This window comes from Aplidium turbinatum, chromosome 4, assembly GCF_918807975.1.
Source record: "Aplidium turbinatum chromosome 4, kaAplTurb1.1, whole genome shotgun sequence".
Classification (NCBI taxonomy): Eukaryota; Metazoa; Chordata; class Ascidiacea; order Aplousobranchia; family Polyclinidae; genus Aplidium; species Aplidium turbinatum.
The window spans coordinates 22,378,970-22,400,424 of NC_137475.1; the positions used below are offsets into that span (position 1 = coordinate 22,378,970).

Consider the following 21,455-nt stretch of genomic DNA (forward strand, 5'->3'; position numbering starts at 1 on the left):
GATTTGGAAAACCGAAGTTTCCAAATTTACCGAAGGATACTTTTTCAGATTTAGAAATATACATTGGCGTTGATTCTTGGGTATTTCGTTTTTAAAGCAACCTGTTAAGACATGGAACAGCAACCAAGCCTACACAAATGCAAAACATGTGGTGGACAACATCAGAGTAGTCAATGATGCAGCAGAGCGAGGTGTTAAACTGGCACAAGACTTCCATGGAGCTGCACAAAAAGAGGATCGCTACCAAAAGATACTACAAGTCGTGGAAAATTCCAGAAAACTTCTACTTAATCAAAGAAATAAGAACACTAAATCTTCATCGTGGTTTCTGTGCCTATAAATTGTTCAACCAGAATTGTTTTTTCAGCTTGCATACTAATTTGTGTTTTATTGTTTGACTGTACTTTAACCATACTTAAAACTTATTAACTTTCAAAAAAGTGTCTTGTATTATATTAAAGACTTCTGTAGCATCATCTAGTGTCCTAAATGTGCAAAACAAACAGCAAAAATGGACTCTCCACCCTCGAAAATGGGGGTCTAGATACCAATTTTATCTTTTTTGGATAAGAACTTCAGCAGATATGCTGAATTCAATTTTCGCCACTAGATGTCGTACTACAGTGTTCTGACTGAAATAAAACATCAATTTACCCATTTTTCGACGACTCCTTGACTGATTTAAAAAAAATTTTTTTTAATATGATGAGGAAATTGAAGGGCCATCTTTTAAAAGTAACCCCATCCGTGTAGCATAAACATAGCGGGTCTGCTACTATTCGGCGAGTCCGATTCGGCGAGTCCGATTCGACTAGTCCGATTCGGCGAGTTCCCTATTCGGCGAGAGCCCTTTTCGGCGAGTGCCCTATTCGGCGAGTTTTTGAAATTTTGAAAGGAAATTATCGGGTACCGTAGCCTAATTATAATTGCCGTTTTTACATCGTTTTAACGTCGCTAAACGTTGAAATCGTGCAGAAAGGAATAAAAAGAAAATGTTTGAACTATTAAATTAAAATTCGTCATGTCAGTTCAGTTGTTTTTATTTCTGACCAACATATGAAAAACAATACACATCAACATAGCAAAGGTAGAAGCGACAAAACGCGAACGTTAAAACGTGCTTGAATTCGTCATGTCAGTTCAGTTGTTTTTCCTTCTGATCATGATATCAAAAACAATACACGTCAACATAGCAAAGGTGTAGAAAAAGGTAGAAGCGACAAAACGCGAACGTTAAAACGTGCTTGTGACCGAAGTAAGTTATTGAGTTGAAAGACATTTGGCACGGTTGCAACACTTTCAGAAAAATTTAAGATATGAAGGAAAAATAAAACAAAGAAAATGTTACAAAAAAAAAAAAAAATAGATCATGTTTATGTCTATAAGTTAGTACTTTTGAATAGTTAAAATGATTAGTTTGGACCAACAAATGTGTGGCCTACAGCTTGGGTTGAAAGGAAATTATCGGGTACCTTAGCCTAGTTATCCCGACCAGCAAAAAATTGTTCCAAGAACACAGTTCATTTTTACATTGTAGTAACAGAATGAAAAGGCTAAACAAATGTGTGGCCTATCGTGTTAACGTCGCTAAGCGTTGAAATCGTGTAGAAAAGGGAGCTTTTGCTGACTAGGATACTTTGAAACTGAGAAACATTCACAGAAGCCCTACGATTTGTTCCAAGAACCCATTTAGCATAACATTTCATTTGTACATTGATTCAACGTCTGAATACATTATCTTAAAAATGCAACGTATCGTAGGGCTTCTGTGAATGTTTCTCAGTTTCAACGTATCCTAGTCAGCAAAAGCACCCTTTTCTACACGATTTCAACGTTTAGCGACGTTAAAACGATAGGCCACACATTTGGTTAGCCTTTTCATTCTGTTACTACAATGTAAAAATGAACTGTTAGGCTAACTAGGTTCTTGGAACAAATTTTTGCTAGTCGGGATAACTAGGCTACGGTAGCCTAATAGATGAACTAGCGATCGGCAGCAGGAAAACATTTTGCAGACCGCAACAGCTTCGCAGTAAATAATCACTAGAACGAGCAGCGATGCTACAATCCCACCCCAGACAAAAAAATCTGTCATTTTTACGTTGATTTAACGTCTGCAGACGTTGAATCAATGTAAAAAATGACTGATTTTGCTGCCTGTGACATAGCAAAAATCTACCATTTTGCGTCGATTCAATGTCATCAGATGTTGAATGCACCCAAAAACAACATAATTTGCTACGTTGACGCAGCGTGCGTTTAACTTAATGCGCTTGCAAACAGCCTCGCTGTCGCTTTCGAAAGTCGAAACCTCTGCAGAGAATTGTCGCGGCAGTGAATCGGTTGCTGTGAAAATGAACTTGAAGTCTCGGCCCGAGGTTACCACTAACCAACGTAACAAGGGCTGGTACAAACCGCATTGCGCACAGTCGCACAAGCGGCATAATCAACACAACAACGGACTCGCGCAAACTGCATGGCGCACACACGTCCGTTGCCATAGAAACCCGATCAAAGGCGGGAAATATGCGCATCTTTTGTTTCATCTGCAACACGAAAACGGACGTATTACAGCGAATTGAAACTTGAAAGCTGGTCAGCCATAAGTTGCGATATTGTAGTGAAAAGGGAGCAATGTCAAGTCGAAAACTTAATCAAACGTCTCTCTGTAACTATTTTTCAAGGGCTGTTTACGGATGTCAGCAACTTTTAAATTTATTAAAGGTGACGTGCTGTTGAATTGATGTAAACATGAATGATTTTGCTTTCAACAGGTATATTTTCAAGCATATGATCAAGTTAGTATTTTCATTCCATTTACAGTATACCTTTTAGTAAACCTTTTCGTCTCTTGTTTCATGCTAATAAATCTAGTTCGTTGCTAAACTTTATGTTGCGCTTAGCTCAAAGAGTCGCAGTCCATCAACCGCTAGCCAACTCAGACGCATAGCATGTGTTTTGGTCGAGCTTTGTTTATAATAATTAACGGTAGGTCGAACGTAGCGATAACTCCGAGTGTGGCAGTAAAAGCAATCCTAGTGTGACGACATAATTACGTCATCCATCTGCGTGACATTTTGCTGAATTTACGTTGCTGCTGATGAAACACGCTTTCGCCCCCCACGGCCAAAAAAATAGTTAGGCGCCTATGATTTTAACTATTCAAAAGTACTAACTTATAGACATAAACATTATTTTTTTTGTAACATTTTCTTTGTTTTATTTTTCCTTCATATCTTAAATTTTTCTGAAGGTGATGCAACCTTGCCAAATTTCTTTCAACTCAATAACTTACTTCGGTCACAAGCACGTTTTAACGTTCGCGTTTTGTCGCTTCTACCTTTTTCTACACCTTTGCTATGTTGACGTGAATTGTCGCTTCTACCTTTGCTATGTTGACGTGCATTGTTTTTGATATGATGGTCAAAAATAAAAATAACTGAACTGACATGACGAATTTTAATTTAATAGTTCAAACATTTTATTTTTATTCCTTTCTGCACGATTTCAACGTTTAGCGACGTTAAAACGATGTAAAAACGGTAATTGCAATTAGGCTACGGTACCCGATAATTTCCATTTAAAAATTTCAAAAACTCGCCGAATAGGGCACTTGCCGAAAAAGGCTCTCGCCGAATAGGGAACTCGCCGAAAATTTTCAAGCATGGTGCATTGGACTAAAATTTGTTTATTTCTTAGTGTTGTAGAACACCTACAGCTGACACACACCAAAAAACTTCTGCTTATCTTTAACGATATCGACACATAAGATGTTTTTCAATACGCCAAAAAATTTACTTCGAAAGTAAGATTTCCATTTAATTTCCATTTCCATTTAAAAATTTCAAAAACTCGCCGAATAGGGCACTCGCCGAAAAAGGCTCTCGCCGAATAGGGAACTCGCCGAATCGGACTAGTCGAATCGGACTCGCCGAATCGGACTCGCCGAAACGGGCCATTCCGAAACATAGCACCACCTAGTGGCAAAAACGTTGAAATAATGACATCAGAGTCCAAAATTAAGGGCCGGGTGGGGGGTCTAAACTTTGTTCAATCGGGGTGAAATTTTGTACAAGTCATTTTTTTAGCTAACCTCACATATAAAAAAAAGTTAGGCTCATTTATCAAAAATTTTCGGCAAATGGTGCACCCTAATGTTCACACCATTGCTTTATTCCAATTTCCATCAATATAGTACGAATGAAAAGAATGTCACAAGATTCAATAATATTCACTGACATCAGTGCAGAACAAATCTGTTATGCAAAACATTTGGATGAAGAACGCTTGCTTTCAGATCAATCAAAAATCTCAAGTCTGTTCCAACCAGGAATATACACTGCCTGTATCTATGATGATGATTGGTTCATTGGAAATATTATTGAACGTTCAGATAAACATGGTGGATGTTTTTGTAAAATTCATGAAGCATGTAAACAACATTTTGATGTGGCTGCCAGACCAAAAACAAATGCCTTGTTGGGTGCCATTCCAACATATAATTTGTTGTGTTGGTGTACCAGAAACCTACGGACACAGTGCTCGAAAATACAAACTTAACCAAAAAGATTATGAAAATGTTCTGACACCACTTCCACAGTTTCTTAGACAATAGATGATATTCAAACTCAACTGAGTTGATTTGAGCTATGCATTTTACATAATGCAGAATTATAGTGCAAACTGAAAACAATTTAATTTTTGAACACGACTTAATCATTTTCCTACAATTTTATCTCCACATCATAGCTTAATAGGGTGTGCAACTTTGTAACTTTTTTTTCATAACCAAGGTCTCAACCCATTTTGGGGTTCCTTTTAGGATCAAAAACTATCCCAAAAATAGATCAGAAAAAAAGAGAAGAGATCTATGTTCGTTTGCTTCTTCCTCGGTAATTATACTGAGTTGAACAAACTGAAGAGAATACATCATATCCCCATGACATGATAGCCCCTGTGATCAAATACATTGGTGCAGTGAGCCATGCATGATGGATGGCCAAATTACTGTGTGAGTTAAAGCTTGCTCTGTATTTTCTTCAGTTTGTTCAACTCAATATAATTACCGAGGAAGAAGCAAACGAACATAGATCTCTTTCCTTGTTTTTGATATTATTTTATGTTCCTGCATGGATAACAGCACCTGCTCCATTTGATGCTCCATATAACGATCTCCATCTGCTTAAAACTCTTCTTCAACTTAAGAAAAAGAATGATCTTCCAGAATCTTTTTCAAAGTTCATTGCAGCAATGATAAGCCATCTTACGCAACATCTGTGGTATCTTAGTGAACCATTTGTATTTTTGGTACCGGTATTGTATTCTGCATTATGGTCTGTGCAAGAAAAGGAAAAATGTCGTAAAGTATTGCTAAAATATAAACCGGCTTCTGAATCATCGTTGAAAAACTTGGGAAAATTAGTCACACCTGCAGAAATGACAATGTCAATCAACATGAATAACTTGTTTGGACCAGATTCTTGGCTTCACAAAATATTTTTGGGATAGTTTTTGGTCCTAAAAGGAACCCTAAAATGGGTTGAGACCTTGGTTATGAAAAAAAAGTGACAAAGTGGCACACCCTATAGCTTATTAATTGCAGGTGAGTACTTTTTCATGGGTGAGAAGAGGTGAAAGCATCATTTTGAACATAAATTAATGGTCAACAATGTCAGCATTCCAATGTTTATGATCACTAAGCATAGTACCTACTTATTTTAACTGTTTTCATGATAAATCATTGTTGAATTTTCTCTTGACCTGCATTAAGGACTTGAGATTATTTGCCAAAAATGACCAAAATGTTACATTTTAAAAACATAAAATTTATAGTGAAGGAGTTTGATACTCAAAGATTTTATTTCATGAAATGAAAGAATAAATGTATGTGTTTGTCTGGTATAAATTTCAGCATGACCGTAGAATGCCCACGCGGTCATTTGGGGCTCTAAACATAGGGGTAAAAAAGGGCCATTTCTGCCTGATAGGGTTTTTAGACCCCCATAAGATCTCTGTTAATGGCACCACAACTCCCAAATTCAAGTTGGCAGAAGAAAAGTTTCCAAATATTACAAATAATTAGGTTTTAGAGAAATATTTTGATTGGTTTGGGTGGTAGAAGCATTTGAAAATTGAAAAAATCACTTAGACGGGGCAAAAAAACAGGATTTTGATGACCCACCTAACACTTATGCATCAAGAGATGTTGTTTGTTACTATTGAATTGTGTAGTATAGTTTATGATGAACTAGCACAGCAATTTTTAGTCTTCTACCACAATTACAATAAAAGTTATGGGGCTCTGAAAATGGCTGAAATTGCTATTCGCTACCCCCCCAAGTCAAAAACGAGGGTAGCGTCCGAAATTCAAACGGCCGCCATGGGAAAACCGTTTGAGATATTGATCTAAAACTTAGGATTCTTTCGTTTGGTAGCCTAAGGCATAGTATGACAACTTTTCAGCAAAATCTGAGAGGTACCATATACAAGATATCTTCCAATTGGCTGTTTTGTCTTTTGATATGGAATGACCCTATTAGCTACTCATCCGTACTCACCTCATCAATTTTCCGATGAAGGTCGCCTATCTTTTGAGGCTCACTTATTGCAGAATGTTGAAAAGGATTATTGAATTCAAGTATAAATACACCATAGAAAAAAACAACAAAAAATAAAGCAACAAAAAGTGGAAATTTTCTTCTAATATAGATGATCTTCATTTGTCCAAGAAATTCAACAAAATGCTCAGTTTAATATCTCTTCAATCCATGCATTATCTATGCAATTCTATAATAGAAAAACAGCATTAGTATGATATAAATAATTAATCATAATATTGGTGAAACATACATTATATCAACTCAGGAGTGGGCAACAGAGAACAGACATCATTAAATTGAGCAAGCAAACTCCAAAAACCCAGCAAAGTATGCAAAAAACAAGATACAGCAGGCCTCCAAGCTGCCAGAGGCAATCGCCGCCGAGAATTTGCTTAATGGCCTCCGAAAATACCACATTGTTAGGCTATGTTTGGTCGTTGCCTTCCGCAAACCAACATTTCTCCACTTCATTGGTGTTTGGATTTTTTTCACTTGTGCTTGCATTTCTAACTTTTTTCTCCAGTTGCATATGTGCATAAAACTGTTTTTTCTATTCACTCACATTCGCAACCTGTTTTCACAAACAAGGCAAAGTTTTTCACACGTCGACGAGAGATATTGCAGATAAAAGTTTCACAATTATGTATTGTACGAGCGTAGACCTATAAAAACTTGACTGACTTTAAACCTACTAGCAATGCATTTGCAACTTCAGATATGTTTTAGTGCCTTGTTTACATTGTTCTTACCTGAGTGAAGACAAAATACAATATTAACGGATTCTTAATAACACGAATTATTTGTGACGATTTTTTTGTTTTGGTTACCAGACATTAAAATTTGACTGCCGGGTGGAACCTTAACCCTAACCAATAGGTTGAATCCTTATTAAGGGTTACGGTTAGAAATAGAAACATTTCTAACCCTGACCTTAACCAATAGGATAAATCCTTATTATTGGATGCAACCTAGTTCGTAGGCATGAACAGTTCGGACCGTCAGTTCGTACCTTGAAAAGTTAGAGAAAAATGTTAAAAAAGCCGAAGTCGCTGATTGCAGTTTCCGCAATCATTTTAAAATTTTTCCCCTGAAAAGATCGAGAGAAAAAATAGCTCAAAACCGAAGTCTGCTGATTGCAGTTTCAGCAAACATTTTTCCGCAGTTTCCGCTAACTCTAACCATAGAGTAATCTATGCTCTAACCCTAACCCTCGCTGATCGCAGTTTCCGTAAACATTTTTCCGTAGTTTCCGCTAACCGCAGTTTCCGCTTGTAAACCCTAACTCTAACCACAGTAATCTATGCTCTAACCCAGGCCTGGCCAACCCGCGGCTCGGCTTGCCCGGTACTATGCGGCTCTTTCGTTCATATTGTATTTGTGTTTTTTTAGGAATTAGCAACAAGAAAACATAGAGACTTAGCTTTATTACTGAAAAATGCCCAAGAAAACATAATCTTATCCTTTTGCTATGCCACCAGACAGCACCATTTTATAGGAATATTTATACCCACATTTTTGTTGAAAATGCTCTCAGAATGCAACAAATTCAAAGTAATTTTTCAAAAATTTCTGGGGGAGGCCCCTCAGACCCCCGCTGCTGGGTGTCGCCTTTGGCAAAGCCGCCGTCGCCCCCCCCCCTCCCTTTCTAAATTCCTGGCTACGCTACTACCAATGTGTATGATGTAGCTCTTTGCGGTTAACACAGTAAGAAATTAGGCTTCTAGTATCTGACTGGTTGGCCACCCCTGCTCTAACCCTAACCCTCGCTGAAAGCAGTTTCCGCAAACATTTTTCCGCAGTTTCCACTAACCGCAATTTCCGCTAACCCTAACCCTTGAGTTTGTTTCAAATTGTTTGGGGAAACTCCGATCAGCGACTTCGACTTTGTGCTATTAAACTGCAATCAGCGGCTTCGGCTTTTTTTAACTTTTTTTCTACATCTTTTCAGGGTACGAACTGACTGTACGAATGGTTCAAGGTACGAACTAGGTTGCACCCCTTATTATTAAGGGTTAAGGTTAGAAATAGAAACATTTCTAACCCTGACTCTGACCAATAGGTTGAATGCTTATTAAGAATCCTAACTCTCACCCAAGGCTTATGAGAGGGGGTACCGAGGGTACGGCACGGTGTACCCTTGAGGGCCCAGGCGTGTGTTTGTTGGGGGCTCAAAATTGTGGTTTTATAATTTACGTGCAAAAATGTTTAGTTAAAACCATCCTAAACGACTGATTTCAAGCATAAAAGTTGTTATTCTTTAGTCCTGGGGGGCCCGTAATCTAGCAAGCAAATTAGGGTCCCAAAGAGGTAATTTAGGGTCCACGTCTTTTAGGCGCTGATAGTTAGGCGCTGGTCTAATAGGCGCGCACACTGTGGCGTCTGGATATTTAGGTGCGGAGCACTGTGGCGCCCGTTCATTTAGGTGCTATTCCCAGTAAAGTCTGTAGATTATATCAGCTTGGCAGGTAGGGGCGTAGGGCAATGCTTTTCACACAAAATATTATATTGAACAGGAAAATATATTGTTTTGTTAATGCGTGTGCGTTGTTGGTCATGGCTTCAGTGCGTGAAGTTACTTAAACTGGCAATGCTTTTTCACACAAAATGTTATATTACACAGAAGAATATATGGGTGAAGCTGCTTGAACCGGAAATGCTTTTCACACAAAATGTTATATTGAACAGAAAAATATGTCATGGCTTCCGTGAGTGAAGCTGCTTAAACCGGCAATGATTTCACATAAAATGTTATATTGAACAGAAAAATATGTTGTTGTTTTTAATGCGCGTGTTCAGCATTTATTTGTTGTTAGTCCAGGTTTGCGCCGGCGAAAGCTTTATCAATAAATTATTCAAGTTTCCGAAAATGTATGAGATTAAGTTCACTTTTAGTTAGGTCAAATAATAACTAAACATCAGTAAAAAATGTACCGTAGGCTGTACTCAAGCGGGCGGAAGGCTTGAGTGAAGAGTAACTTAGTTTTCCGTCAAAACCCGGACTAGGTTTAATAACGAGCGAAGTCTCACCATTATGCTTGCAACTTGTAGCCAAGGTGTAGCCTATATGCCCTGTAGAAATGTATTCATGTGAACAGTAGTAGAGCGTCTTACGCGTTCTCGTCACATGGCCAATCCATCCCGAACAGAAGTAATTTATATTTAATCTAAATTACCAGACATTTTTCACACAAATCTGTTGTATTTACGCGGTAAAAACATGTCATGTGATCGACGTAGACGCACAATCTTGACATCAAATGAAAGCATACATCTTCAGCTATCCGAAGATGCAAAGCTTTGCAATAAAATTTAAAACATTCTATGTACAACTAGCAACTTTCCAAAAGATATTTTTTCTAATTTCTAAAAAAATTAAAAATTGGCAGAAAAGTGTACTTCATTATAATTTTTACTACCCAAGCATGATACAATAATATGAAAATATATGTAGTTTAATCGAATGCCAAAACAATTCTGCACATGAGAAAAAATTTACTTCGTTTCTGCGCGCAATGCTTTAGGAGGTACAGCAGAATGATTATGTAGAAATTTGGAAAATTTTAAGCAAAAAGTTTACGTAATTTAGCCTACAGTCTTTTTGATCGAGAAATTCCAAAGTAAGGGGTTGCCTAGCCAGTTTTGACGGCCAATTCCAATGAGTGAAAGAAAAAAATCCACTGTGTCCCCATCTTTAAGAAGTCCTCATCTGATAACTGCACCGCCAAAATATTTTTTTTTAATTAGCCAAAAAAGGACAGGCAAAGACTATGGATCTGCCATCATTTACATTATTTTTTTGCTTGAAATAGGCTACCTTTTAATCTTGGACGTAGGGATACTTCCTTGGTCATCATGGCAAAAATCCCAAGACGTGTGTATACGTCCATGGTCGCGAAAGACTTAACTAAAAATGAACTCAATAATGTTGGAAGCTTCAATAATTTATTGATAAAGCTTTCACCAAAGCAAACCTGGACTAACAACAAATAAAACAATAATAAATCAATAGAACAACAATATATTTTTCTGTTCAATGTAACATTTTGTGTGAAAAGCATTGCCGGTTTTAGCAGCTTCACTCACTGAAGCCATGATATACTTTTCTGGCAAGCTGCCAAGCTGATACAATCTACAGACTTTACTAGGAATAGCACCTAAATGACCGGGCGCCACAGTGCTCCGCACCTAAATATCCAGACGCCACAGTGTGCGCGCCTATTAGACCAGCGCCTAACTGTCAGCGCCTAAAAGACTTGCTCCCGTAATTTAATGCTTTACGTGCAAAAATGTTCTGTTAAAAGCACCTAAACTTAAATCATAAAAGTTAGTTAGGCTATTCTCCTGTCCGGGCTGGAGGGGCATAGTGCAACAAAAGTAGGTTTAAGAAAAGCCCGGGTGTTTTTGTTTTTTTTGTGTTTTTCAAAAACTATGCGACAAAGGTAGTTTCACGCTTATTTCACTTCAAAATGAATTCGGAGTTAAAGCAGGAGTTGGAGAATACTTTTGGAGCAGAACAAGAGCCGGTGTAAAAAAAAGTGACTTCTCTCGTTCACCTCTGCTAGTGCTGGGCATGTGGTGAATGGAAAAGTCAATTAAGAAAGGTTAGGATTGGTCAGATGATTAACTTGATTATGTTTTAACAAGATGTTATGTTTGAGCCTTATTGGTAGAGAGCTTGGCTTGTTTTCAGATACATATAACACTGAGTAACGTTAACGGATTTAACATACACACAAAATAAACATCAAAAAACTACTAAATCCAACGTTTTCGACACCACATAGTGTCCTTTTCAGAAATAATTATAAGCTACATCGGAGAGAAACAAAAAAATAAATTTAAAAAACTTACATTAAAGATGTAGAAGTACAAGCGACACCTCTCAACAGCACCATCAACAACTGACACACGGATTCAATGCAAGATACACAAATTGGTGAGGGACAGATCACATGATATGCACGACACAAAATAATAGTTTTACTGCAGCCTGATACTATTATTGCGCACAGATGACCAATTCTGCAGTAAAATGTTGTGTGGTGTGCAAGACGCCTAAGCAAACATCACACTTTTTGCCAAGACAAAGGGGGCCCGGAGTGAGAGGGGGGACCGGAATGACTCTTTGTACCCCTAGTGAAAATTTCTCTCAGAGGCCCTGCTCTCACCTAATTCCTAACCCTGGGTTAGAAATAGAAACATTTCTAACCCTAAAGGCCTAAAAAAAAAGCGGAAGTCGCTGATCGCAGTTTCAGCCAACATTTTAAAATTTTCCCCTTGAAAAGATCGAGAGAAAGATAGCTCAAAGCCGAAGTCGTTGATCGCAGTTTCGCTAACCCTAACCGTAACCCTTACCCTAACATATGTTTGGCATTGCCAAACATTTTCAGGGGTTGTCGAGGATTTTCAGGGGTTGTCAGACATGGTAGAGTAGCTACTTTCAGGCATTGTTGGGAATTTCCAGGCATTGTCGATCAATATCAGTGGTTGACAGGTTTGGTAATCATTATGGATCATTTTCAGGCATTGTCAAACATTTTCAGGGATTGTCGAACATTTTCAGGGGTTGTCGAGCATTTTCAGGGGTTGTCAGGCATTGTCAGTAATTTCAAGGCATTGTCTAGGATTTCCAGGCATTGTCGATGCTAGACAACCCCTGAAAATGTTCGACAATGCCTGACAAACCCGTCAACCACTAATAATGATCAACAATGCCTGGAAATCCTAGACAATGCCTGGAAATTCCCAACAATGCCTGAAAGTAGCTACTCTACAATGCTTGACAACCCCTGAAAATGCTCGACAATCCCTGAAAATGTTCCATAATGACTACCAAACCTGTCAAACACTGATATTGATCGACAATGCCTGGAAATCCTAGACAATGCCTGGAAATTCCCAACAAATCTCTGAAAGTAGCTACTCTACAATGCCTGACAACCCCTGAAAATGCTCGACAATCCCTGAAAATGTTCGACAATGCCTGAAAATGTTCCACAATGACTACCAAACCTGTCAACCACTGATATTGATCGACAATGCCTGGAAATCCTAGACAATGCCTGGAAATTCCCAACAATGCCTGAAAGTAGCTACTCTACAATGCCTGACAACCCCTGAAAATTCTCGACAACCCCTGAATATGTTCGATAATGCCTGGAAATGTTCGACAATGCCTCACAAGCCTGTCAACCACTGATAATGATCGACAATGCCTGGAAATCCTACACAATGCCTAGAAATTCCCAACAATGCCAGAAAGTAGTTAGCCTACTCTACTATACCTGAAACCCCTGAAAATGTTCGACAACCCCTGAAAATGCTCCACAACCTCTCAAAAAGCCGACAATGCCTGACAACATTTGTGTATTTAGAGGTAGCAGCAAACAGCAAACAAAAGCAAACATGCCCAGCACTCTTACCCTCGTAAAAAAGGCACAAATAAGATGGGCTGGCCATGTCCACCGGATGCCGAACCATCGCATTCCTAAACAACTGCTCTACGGAGAACTGACTAACGGCAAACGTCATGTAGGTGGTCAAAGAAAACGCTTTAAGGACACTTTAAAAGCTTCCATGAAAGAATTCGCCATCGACGTAGATTCGTGGGAAGACTTAGCCGCAGAACGACCAACATGGCGCAGTATTATTTATAAAGGCGCAGAATCAGCTGAGAAACACCGTACGCTATCTGCTGTCAGAAAACGAGAACATCGCAAGGCCCGAGCCTCAAACAACCATCCTTCCAATGTCCATCCTGCAGCAGAAGTTTCACCGCACAGATAGGCCTCATCAGCCATCTCCGCACTCATGTAGCCTACACTGACCAAAGTCAACACTAAAAAAAAAGAAAAAAGAAACTTGATCTCAGTTTCATTGGCCATCTTCGGAAACGAAGGGCGAACATCATCATCATCATCATCATTAGGTAGGCTACCCTCTGTGACTGTGATTTGTTTTCAATCGCCAGAATCTCCATAAAGCAGTCCATGCGGAACGAGAATGTGACGTCATCACAAGCAATCCATACGTCAACTTGAAAACGAAGAAAGTTTTATTTAAACGAAATCCAAAAAAATATATTAAAAATAAAGTTGTTTTGCTGTGCCAAGTTTGAAGTCAATGCATACAGCCATAGCTACGCTGTTAGCTTTCAAACATCGCTACGCACCACTGAGTTGCATATCTATGTGTAAGATATCTATGGTCTAACCCAGGGGTCACCAAACTACGGCCCGCGGGCCAGAACCGGCCCGCGAACTGATTTCATCCGGCCCGCCACATGCTGCGGAAATTACAGCTGCATTATACATTTATACAATTCTGTACATGTGCTTCCCTTGGCATTAGCAACCGTCTTTGGCTTTTTGTGTAATAGAGACTTCTGTGTTAAAATTGTTCGTTCTTACAGTTCGTTGTTGTATGTTGAATTTGTACATTTTTCCACCAGGCAGCCTACATGTTGGTGTTCTGTTTTTATCATTAGGCCACCACAATGGGGACAGCCTAGGCCAAATTTGGAAAGATGTAATGCTTTTTCAAGAGCACGATGCCCTGTAGTGTATCACAGCAGGGAATAACTTTTCCAGCAACTTTTCGATTTTTATTACAACTTTGCTATTCCACCGCTGACTTTGTTATTTATTGTGCTCAATTCAAGTCAATGGAGATTCTAAACAGTTGTATATCTTTTCGCAATTTGCATCCGGCCCGCAGCTGTTAATCTCGCAACAATCCGGCCCTCAGAGAAAAAAGTTTGGTGACCCCTGGTCTAACCCAAACCTTCGCTGATTGCATTTTTCGCAAACATTTTTCGTAATTTCCGCTAACCGCAGTTTCCGCTAACCCTTACTCTAACTGTAACCATAGAGTAATCTATGCTCTAACCTTAACCCTCGCTGACCGCATTTTTCGCAAACGTTTTTCCGCACTTTCCGCTAACCTTTACCCTAACCCTAACACTAACCATAGAGTAATCTATGCTCTAACCCTAACCCTCGCTGATCGCAGTTTCCGCAAACATTATTCCGCAGTTTCGCACTTTCCGCTAACCGCAGTTTCCGCTTACCCTAACTCGGCCCTAACTCTAACAATCGAGTAATCTATGCTCTCTAACCCTAACCCTCGCTGATCGCAGTTTCCACAAACATTTTTCCGCAGTTTCCGCTAACCTTTAGGCCTATCCTAACCATAAAGTAATCTATTCTCTAACCCTAACCCTCGCTGATCGCAGTTTCCACAAACATTTTTCCGCAGTTTCCGCTAACCTTTAGGCCTATCCTAACCATAAAGTAATCTATTCTCTAACCCCAACCCTCGCTGATCGCAGTGTCCGCAAACATTTTTCCACAGTTTCCACTAACCTTTACCCTAACCATAGATAGAGTAATCTATGCTCTAACCCTAACCCTCGCTCTAACCCTAACCCTCGCTCTAACCCTAACCCATGCATTTAATACAAAACTTATTCAATGTTGTAGCAGGTTCAATCTACAAAGAAATGCTTGAACCCTTGTGTCCATTTAGTGGGTGTAGTGAAACCATCTACAATTCCTCTATTAAGAAGTTTATTACGCTAAAATGCAGCTAGGTTGTTCTGACGACATAAACTGCAAACTGAAATGAGACTGAAAATAAACACCAGTAAAAACGACAAAAAAACTTAAGGCAACGTAACAAAGCAATCAGCAACAACGTAAATTACAGTACAATGCAACTTAAAGCAATAACATGTCAGTGGGGCCACAAGGATTTGGTGGAAGAAGCAACATTACGACATCACATATAGCCTATTTGCACAGAGTAAATGTATTCAACAACAGGTTCAACTTGGGATATTAGACTCAACAAAATCATTTTGCTTCGGATTCCTTCTCAAAAATGACACCTCTACATCATCTCAATCATCTTTTTCTTTTATGACCTTTCGAATATAGTGCACGTCTCGCTTCTCACAAAATTTAACAACCACAAAGTCCTCAATGCTAACCGTATAGTTTCATCTTTCGAATCATTGATCGTGTCGTCCACCTCACTTTCATATGAACCTGTAGCGTACCCAGCATGGGGCTAAGGGGTCTCAAGCCCCCCACCCCCGCCCAAAAAAAACACCAAAAATGAAGTTTTGGTACGGTATGTATTCTATACCTTTTGCTTACAGGTTAGATATAAATAAATAGGCTGCAATAGTTTTGTGGTGCCCGAGAGCTAATATTCTCTGACGTAGCACTTGTCATTCCGTGACGTCAGGTCGTATTCCAGGATCTTCGTTTCTAATCAACAAATACCGCGTACTTTCGGAATGCAGCCTTGTAATCAATCTTTGCATTGCGCCTGAATCGCAGTACCACTGTATTTGATCGACTAGTGAATTCACCGTTGCATTACGTTAGATGATCGCATGTAGAATCGGCAATGCCTGTGGATGCGCCTCTCCAATTTAAACTAGAGTTCCTTTTAAGAAACTGCAACTATGATCCTTCACTATAGCCTACTAGACTTTACTAGACTGCTATTTGACGATACTGCTATACCAGATGTGATATTATCCTATATCACTAGGCTCGACCGCAAAGGCAATCCGACTGTTGTCGAATATAGATGGAAATGGTTTATTAAATAGGAACGAAATTACAATGATACTTGACGTTTTTGTCAACAGTCTCTCAAGACCACAATTCCGAGGGAACAGAACAGGAACAGTGACAAGAAAAGTTGTTTTCTGAAATAACATAAAAGCACAAATCACGCATTTGCCTAAAACTACAAGGCAATAATGATCAATGTTTACATTGCTACATCTATCGTGAATAAACGTCGATAGCGCTTTACGAAACAGATAGTGTGAACAACATTAAACCAGTAATAAAATTAACATAATTAAAATGTCCATTTGTCCATACCAATTTTTGCCAAATAAGCCGGGAATTTCGGCAACAGCTACAGTCTGAAATTCTTTACACAGGATTCCAATGCGGTTACAATTCAGCTATAACAAATGAAAATAACGCGTTACGATACGTCGAAAATACCTAGATCGTGCGCAATAAAAGCTGCGTCATTAAGTAAGCCCTTTTACAAGTGAACACAGCGCGTACAAAACTGATAGTGATAGATATGTTCAGCTTAGATACGTCAGACGATTAACACATGGCAAAGGCTAAATTTACAAATTAGCAATCAATTTGTACTCACATTCGAAGCAATCTCTTTAAAGCTGCTTGTCCGAATTCTACAAATCTCGACTTACTAAATAAGTCCGAACTGGCTGACAAAACAACTCAAGTTCACAAATGAACAGAACTTTTGCCCAACGTTGGCTACAAACTGTCTGATAGCATTTCAGGCACAAGTGCGCTTATCTATAAAATATCTTAAAATATCTATCCAAAATTTTTTTACCAACTGAAAGTATTGAATGCAATAATTCTCATTGTTCAGATGCTTCTCATGTTGCCTCAATAGACTCTTTTTATAGTAGTATAACTGCTGCTCTCAAAGCAGCTTCTGATTAAATCTCTGTTGATAAGAAGAAATGCAATAAATTTTCTGTCCCTGGTTGGAATAATCAAGTTAAGCAGGTTTGTGCTATTGCCAGAGAAACTTACATCATGTGAGTGAAAAATGGAAAACAACGGAATGGTTATATGTATGAGTTGATGCAGAATAAACGAAAGGAGTTTAAAAAAGCCTTTTGCCGTTGTAAAAATGCCTTTGAACAACATAGAGCTAATGCACTTGCCTCAGCACTCAACTTGGACAGCTTACAAAAGTCGTTTTGGCAGAAGGTAAAAAAATCTACTCGCAAAAATAGTTCTCTTCCTGTAAATGTTGGTGGAGCAAAAGGTCCTGAAGCAATTGCTGAGATGTGGAAGCATCATTACAGCTCCTTGCTAAATTCCAGCAAAATCAACACTGAAAAAGACTTTGTTAACTCGTATATTTCTTCTAAGGATAAATATCATAATCTTTCAATATTTCGTTGCAACATGGACTGGACACAGTTGGTCCCTTGCTTGCCAAACTGCCATTAAATCGCGCTGCTGGTGTTGATAAAATTTCAGCTGAACATCTTGTTTATGCTGATTATTCTATTCGTTTTTATATTAGTGTACTTTTTAATATGTGTCTTAGTCATGGTATTGTACCAAATTCTTGCTTGGACACTGTCTTAGTCCCAATTGTAAAGAATTTGAATGGCGACATTCAAGATTCAGGTAACTATTGACCTATTAAAAACAGAAAGAGACTGTTCACCAGGCATTTGGTAATAAAATTAGTTTGCGTTCTTCTGGTGACTATATGCTAGGTTACCTCGTGATGTTAAAGATGATAACTAGCTTTTGTATTTCCGACGTTTCGTCAGTCAGCACGACTGACTTTATCAAGGTATCAAGGTGGTATAGACCTATTGCTGTAGCTACAGTAATCTCAAAACTGTTTGAACGTTTTATTTTGAATCATCTATTGCCTTTTTTGAATACTAGTGACAATCAATTTGGGTTTAAGTCTGCCCATAGTACTGACATGAGTGTTTTCTTATTAAAACAAGCAGTGTCCTCTTATATCAGTCATGACACTCCTGTATATTCTGTCTTTTTGGATGCTTCAAAAGCCTTCGACAAATCAATCATCATTTATTGTTTAAAACACTTATCACACGCAACGTGCCTATGTATTTTGTTCGCTTATTGGAATACTGGTAGGCTATAGTAAACAAACCATGCAAGTGAGGTGGGGAGGTCATCTGTCCCAATCATTTAATGTGTCCAATGGAGTCAGACAAGGTGGGGTGTTAAGCCCCTATCTTTTTGCAGTATATATTGATCAGCTTTCTTATGAGCTCAATAAAACAAAAGTTGGTTGCTATGTTGGCAACTCTTGTCTAAACCATATTATGTTTGCTGATGACATTTGCTGCATCTCGCCTAGTTTGTGTGGCTTACAAAATTTGTTAGATGTTTGCCACAAGTATGCTGTTGAACATGAAATTACTTTCAATTCTAAAAAGTCATTTGGTATGTTATTTTCGCCAAAAAACTTTTATCTTTCACGTGCTCCTCTGCTACATCTAGGGAAATCTGAAATTGTGTTCACAGACTCTGTAAAATACCTGGGTGTATTTATTGAGAGTTCTCTCTCAGATGAAAAAGATATTTCAAGGCAGGTACGCTCTCAGTACTGTGCTGCAAACAATGCAAAATCTCATTTCGCTAAATGCTCACTCGCTGTAAACAACATTATATTTCGCTCTTATTGTATGTCCTTTTACGCATCCCAGTTGTGGAACAAGTTTAGATCTTTTAGTATAAAACGATTACGTGTTGCTTACAATGATTCTTTTAGAATATTGCACAACTTGCCTCGTTATGTCAGTGCCCGTGAATATCAAGTAATGTATAATATAACAACGTTTGATGCTTTATTGAGGAAAAACATGTTTTCGTTCATCAACCGTTGCATTCACTCCTCAAATCGCTTTATATCAGACCTGATGTCATCTGATTGTTTTTATCGTTCTGAATACTTTCAATTCTTCCAACGCTCATTGTATATAAATTTGTAACAGTAGGTAGCCCATTCAGTGAGATTTTAAACCGACGGCATCCAAAGTGGCTCTCTGTGACCTTTGTGCATTTGCAGTTTGTGCATTATTTCGTTGTTTTTGTTCTGGATATGGACAACTTTGTCTGACGCAAATAAATAATAATAATTTAAGATAAAATTTTATGTGTTTTGAAATTCCCAAGTTACAATGAAGAAGCAACGAATCGAAAACAATATTTTCAATGAAATCATGGAATGTTGTTTCTATACTCGATAAACTATAATCCCAAGGGGCGATGATTTCAATAAATTGTTACGTCACAATAAACTTGGAGCCACCGTGGTTTGCAAGGGCATATGAAATCACCAAAATGTTTTTCAAAACAAATTGTTTTTTCTATATTGTTTTAAACTAAGAAACTTTCCAGTTAATCAATTGCGGTTGATCAATCGCCAGGAAAAAGCTACTATGCCGTCAAAAAAGGGCATTTATCAATTTATTGCCACTCGTAAACACGTGAACTTCAAAAAGTTAGGCAGTGAAGAGAAAATATCTTACACTCCCTCCAAAAATAGGAAAACGTACTATGCAAGCCTATTTTTAACGTGAAACAAGATATTTTCGCAATTACAAAGGTTGAAGGCAAAAACTCTACGGCTGCAATACCGAAGCGAGCCATAAAACACAAATACGAAACATTACAAAACATTATGTACCTACGCATTGTTGTCTCCGCACCGCATGCAGGAACGACAATACGTAGATACCGCAAAAAAATACAATCCATAATTGACTTCCGGTACATCGGGTTCCTCGCAGCAACGAATCAGCAGAGCGTTCATAAAACCAGCAAAGCGTCTATTTTTGCCCTCAAATCCAGGCAATTGCTTCGTAGAAGCGAATGAAAATGCAGTTCTTGCACTGCTTCGATCTATACAGTATTTGTGTCGATAGAGGTATCATTTGTGGCCTCGGCTGGCTTGCAGATAAAACACAGCTTTGCAGTCGGCCTTCTCAGGATGCCGGTACCAACTCGAACATCTACTTGTCGCACTACTCCGTGCTTATCTGGATATGTATGAATGATTCTTCCCATAGTCCAACGTCGTTGTGGAAAGTTATCGTCAACAATTAAGACGACGTCTTTCGTCTCGAAGTTGCATTTTCGGTCGGGCCATTTTTGCCTCAAAGCGATTGATGGTAGATACTCCTTTTTCCACCTTCGCCAGAACTCCTCGGCTAGGAAATGAACTCTTCGCCATTGCCGTCGCGCATAGCAGTCTTTTTCGTTGGCCTTCTCGGAAAGCATTGGAGGATCATTCTCCAAATTGTGTCGTAATAAATGATTTGATGTCAGTGGTTGCTGATCCGTCGAATCGTAGTTCACTGGAACCAGCGGTCGTGAGTTCAGGATGTTCTCCACTTCAATCAGGAAGGTGTTCAGCGTGTCGTCCGTCAGAGTGCCAAACTTGGAGAGCATAAAGTCGAGAATCCGTCGAACCGACCGGATCATTCGTTCCCAAACGCCTCCGAAGTGAGACGCTCCTGGTGGATTGAAATTTCACCTCATTTCTTTTCGTCGCAAGTATTGTTCAATGCTGGGGTCCTGTAAAGATCTCAGACAATCCTTTAATACGCGATGTGCACCGACAAAATTGGTGCCATTATCACTAAACACTTCCTTAGGATTTCCCCGTCTGGCAGCAAACCGGCGAAAAGCATTAAGAAATGCGTCAGTAGACATGTCATAGGCAATCTCTAAGTGGACAGCCCTCATAGTTAAGCAAGTGAAAATGCATCCATACCTTTTTACAATGCTCCTTCCCTGCTTAACCATGAAGGGTCCGAAGTAGTCGATTCCGACAGAACTGAAAAGAGGCTCCTCAGAGCGTAGACAAACACCAGGTAGATCAGTAATATTCTGTTCTTCTGTTGGCGCGTTAAACTTTGGACAGGTCACATAGCTGCTAACAGAATCCTTGAAGAAGTAAAACCGCTCATGCAAAAACGTCCAAGTGCGTGCTATTCCTGCATGACCAACATCGAGATTATGCTTCAAAATAAACGAAGTTTTAGGTTGACTTGAACACGAAAGAATGATCGGATGTTTGACATTGCAAGGACTCGCTGTAGGCTATTCTCCAAGCGTCCTTCTACCCTCAAGATGTCTGTAAAGTTATCATTAACAAAGGTCAGATACGAAATCGCGCTGTAATTTCGACTGGAAGCGTCGGAAAAGTAATGCAGTCGGTCTATGCTCACCCTACCTAACTGCAATGGCTTTAAACAATGTTGCAAAGTGGCACTCT

At 38.9% G+C, this 21,455-nt stretch overlaps 1 protein-coding gene across 1 annotated transcript; it reads right to left on the reverse strand.

Annotated features, from left to right (window-relative positions):
• Nucleotides 1–20,077: 20,077 nt before the first annotated feature.
• Nucleotides 20,078–20,659, reverse strand: LOC145768984 (uncharacterized). Its single transcript, XM_082580585.1, has one exon. The coding sequence runs from the start codon at nucleotides 20,657–20,659 to the stop codon at nucleotides 20,078–20,080; it is 582 nt and encodes a 193-aa protein (XP_082436711.1).
• Nucleotides 20,660–21,455: the final 796 nt, after the last annotated feature.

Excerpts from the sequence above, each read along its gene's own strand:
- LOC145768984 (XM_082580585.1), bottom strand. The coding sequence starts at position 20,659 with ATGATCCGGTCGGTTCGACGGATTCTCGACTTTATGCTCTCCAAGTTT.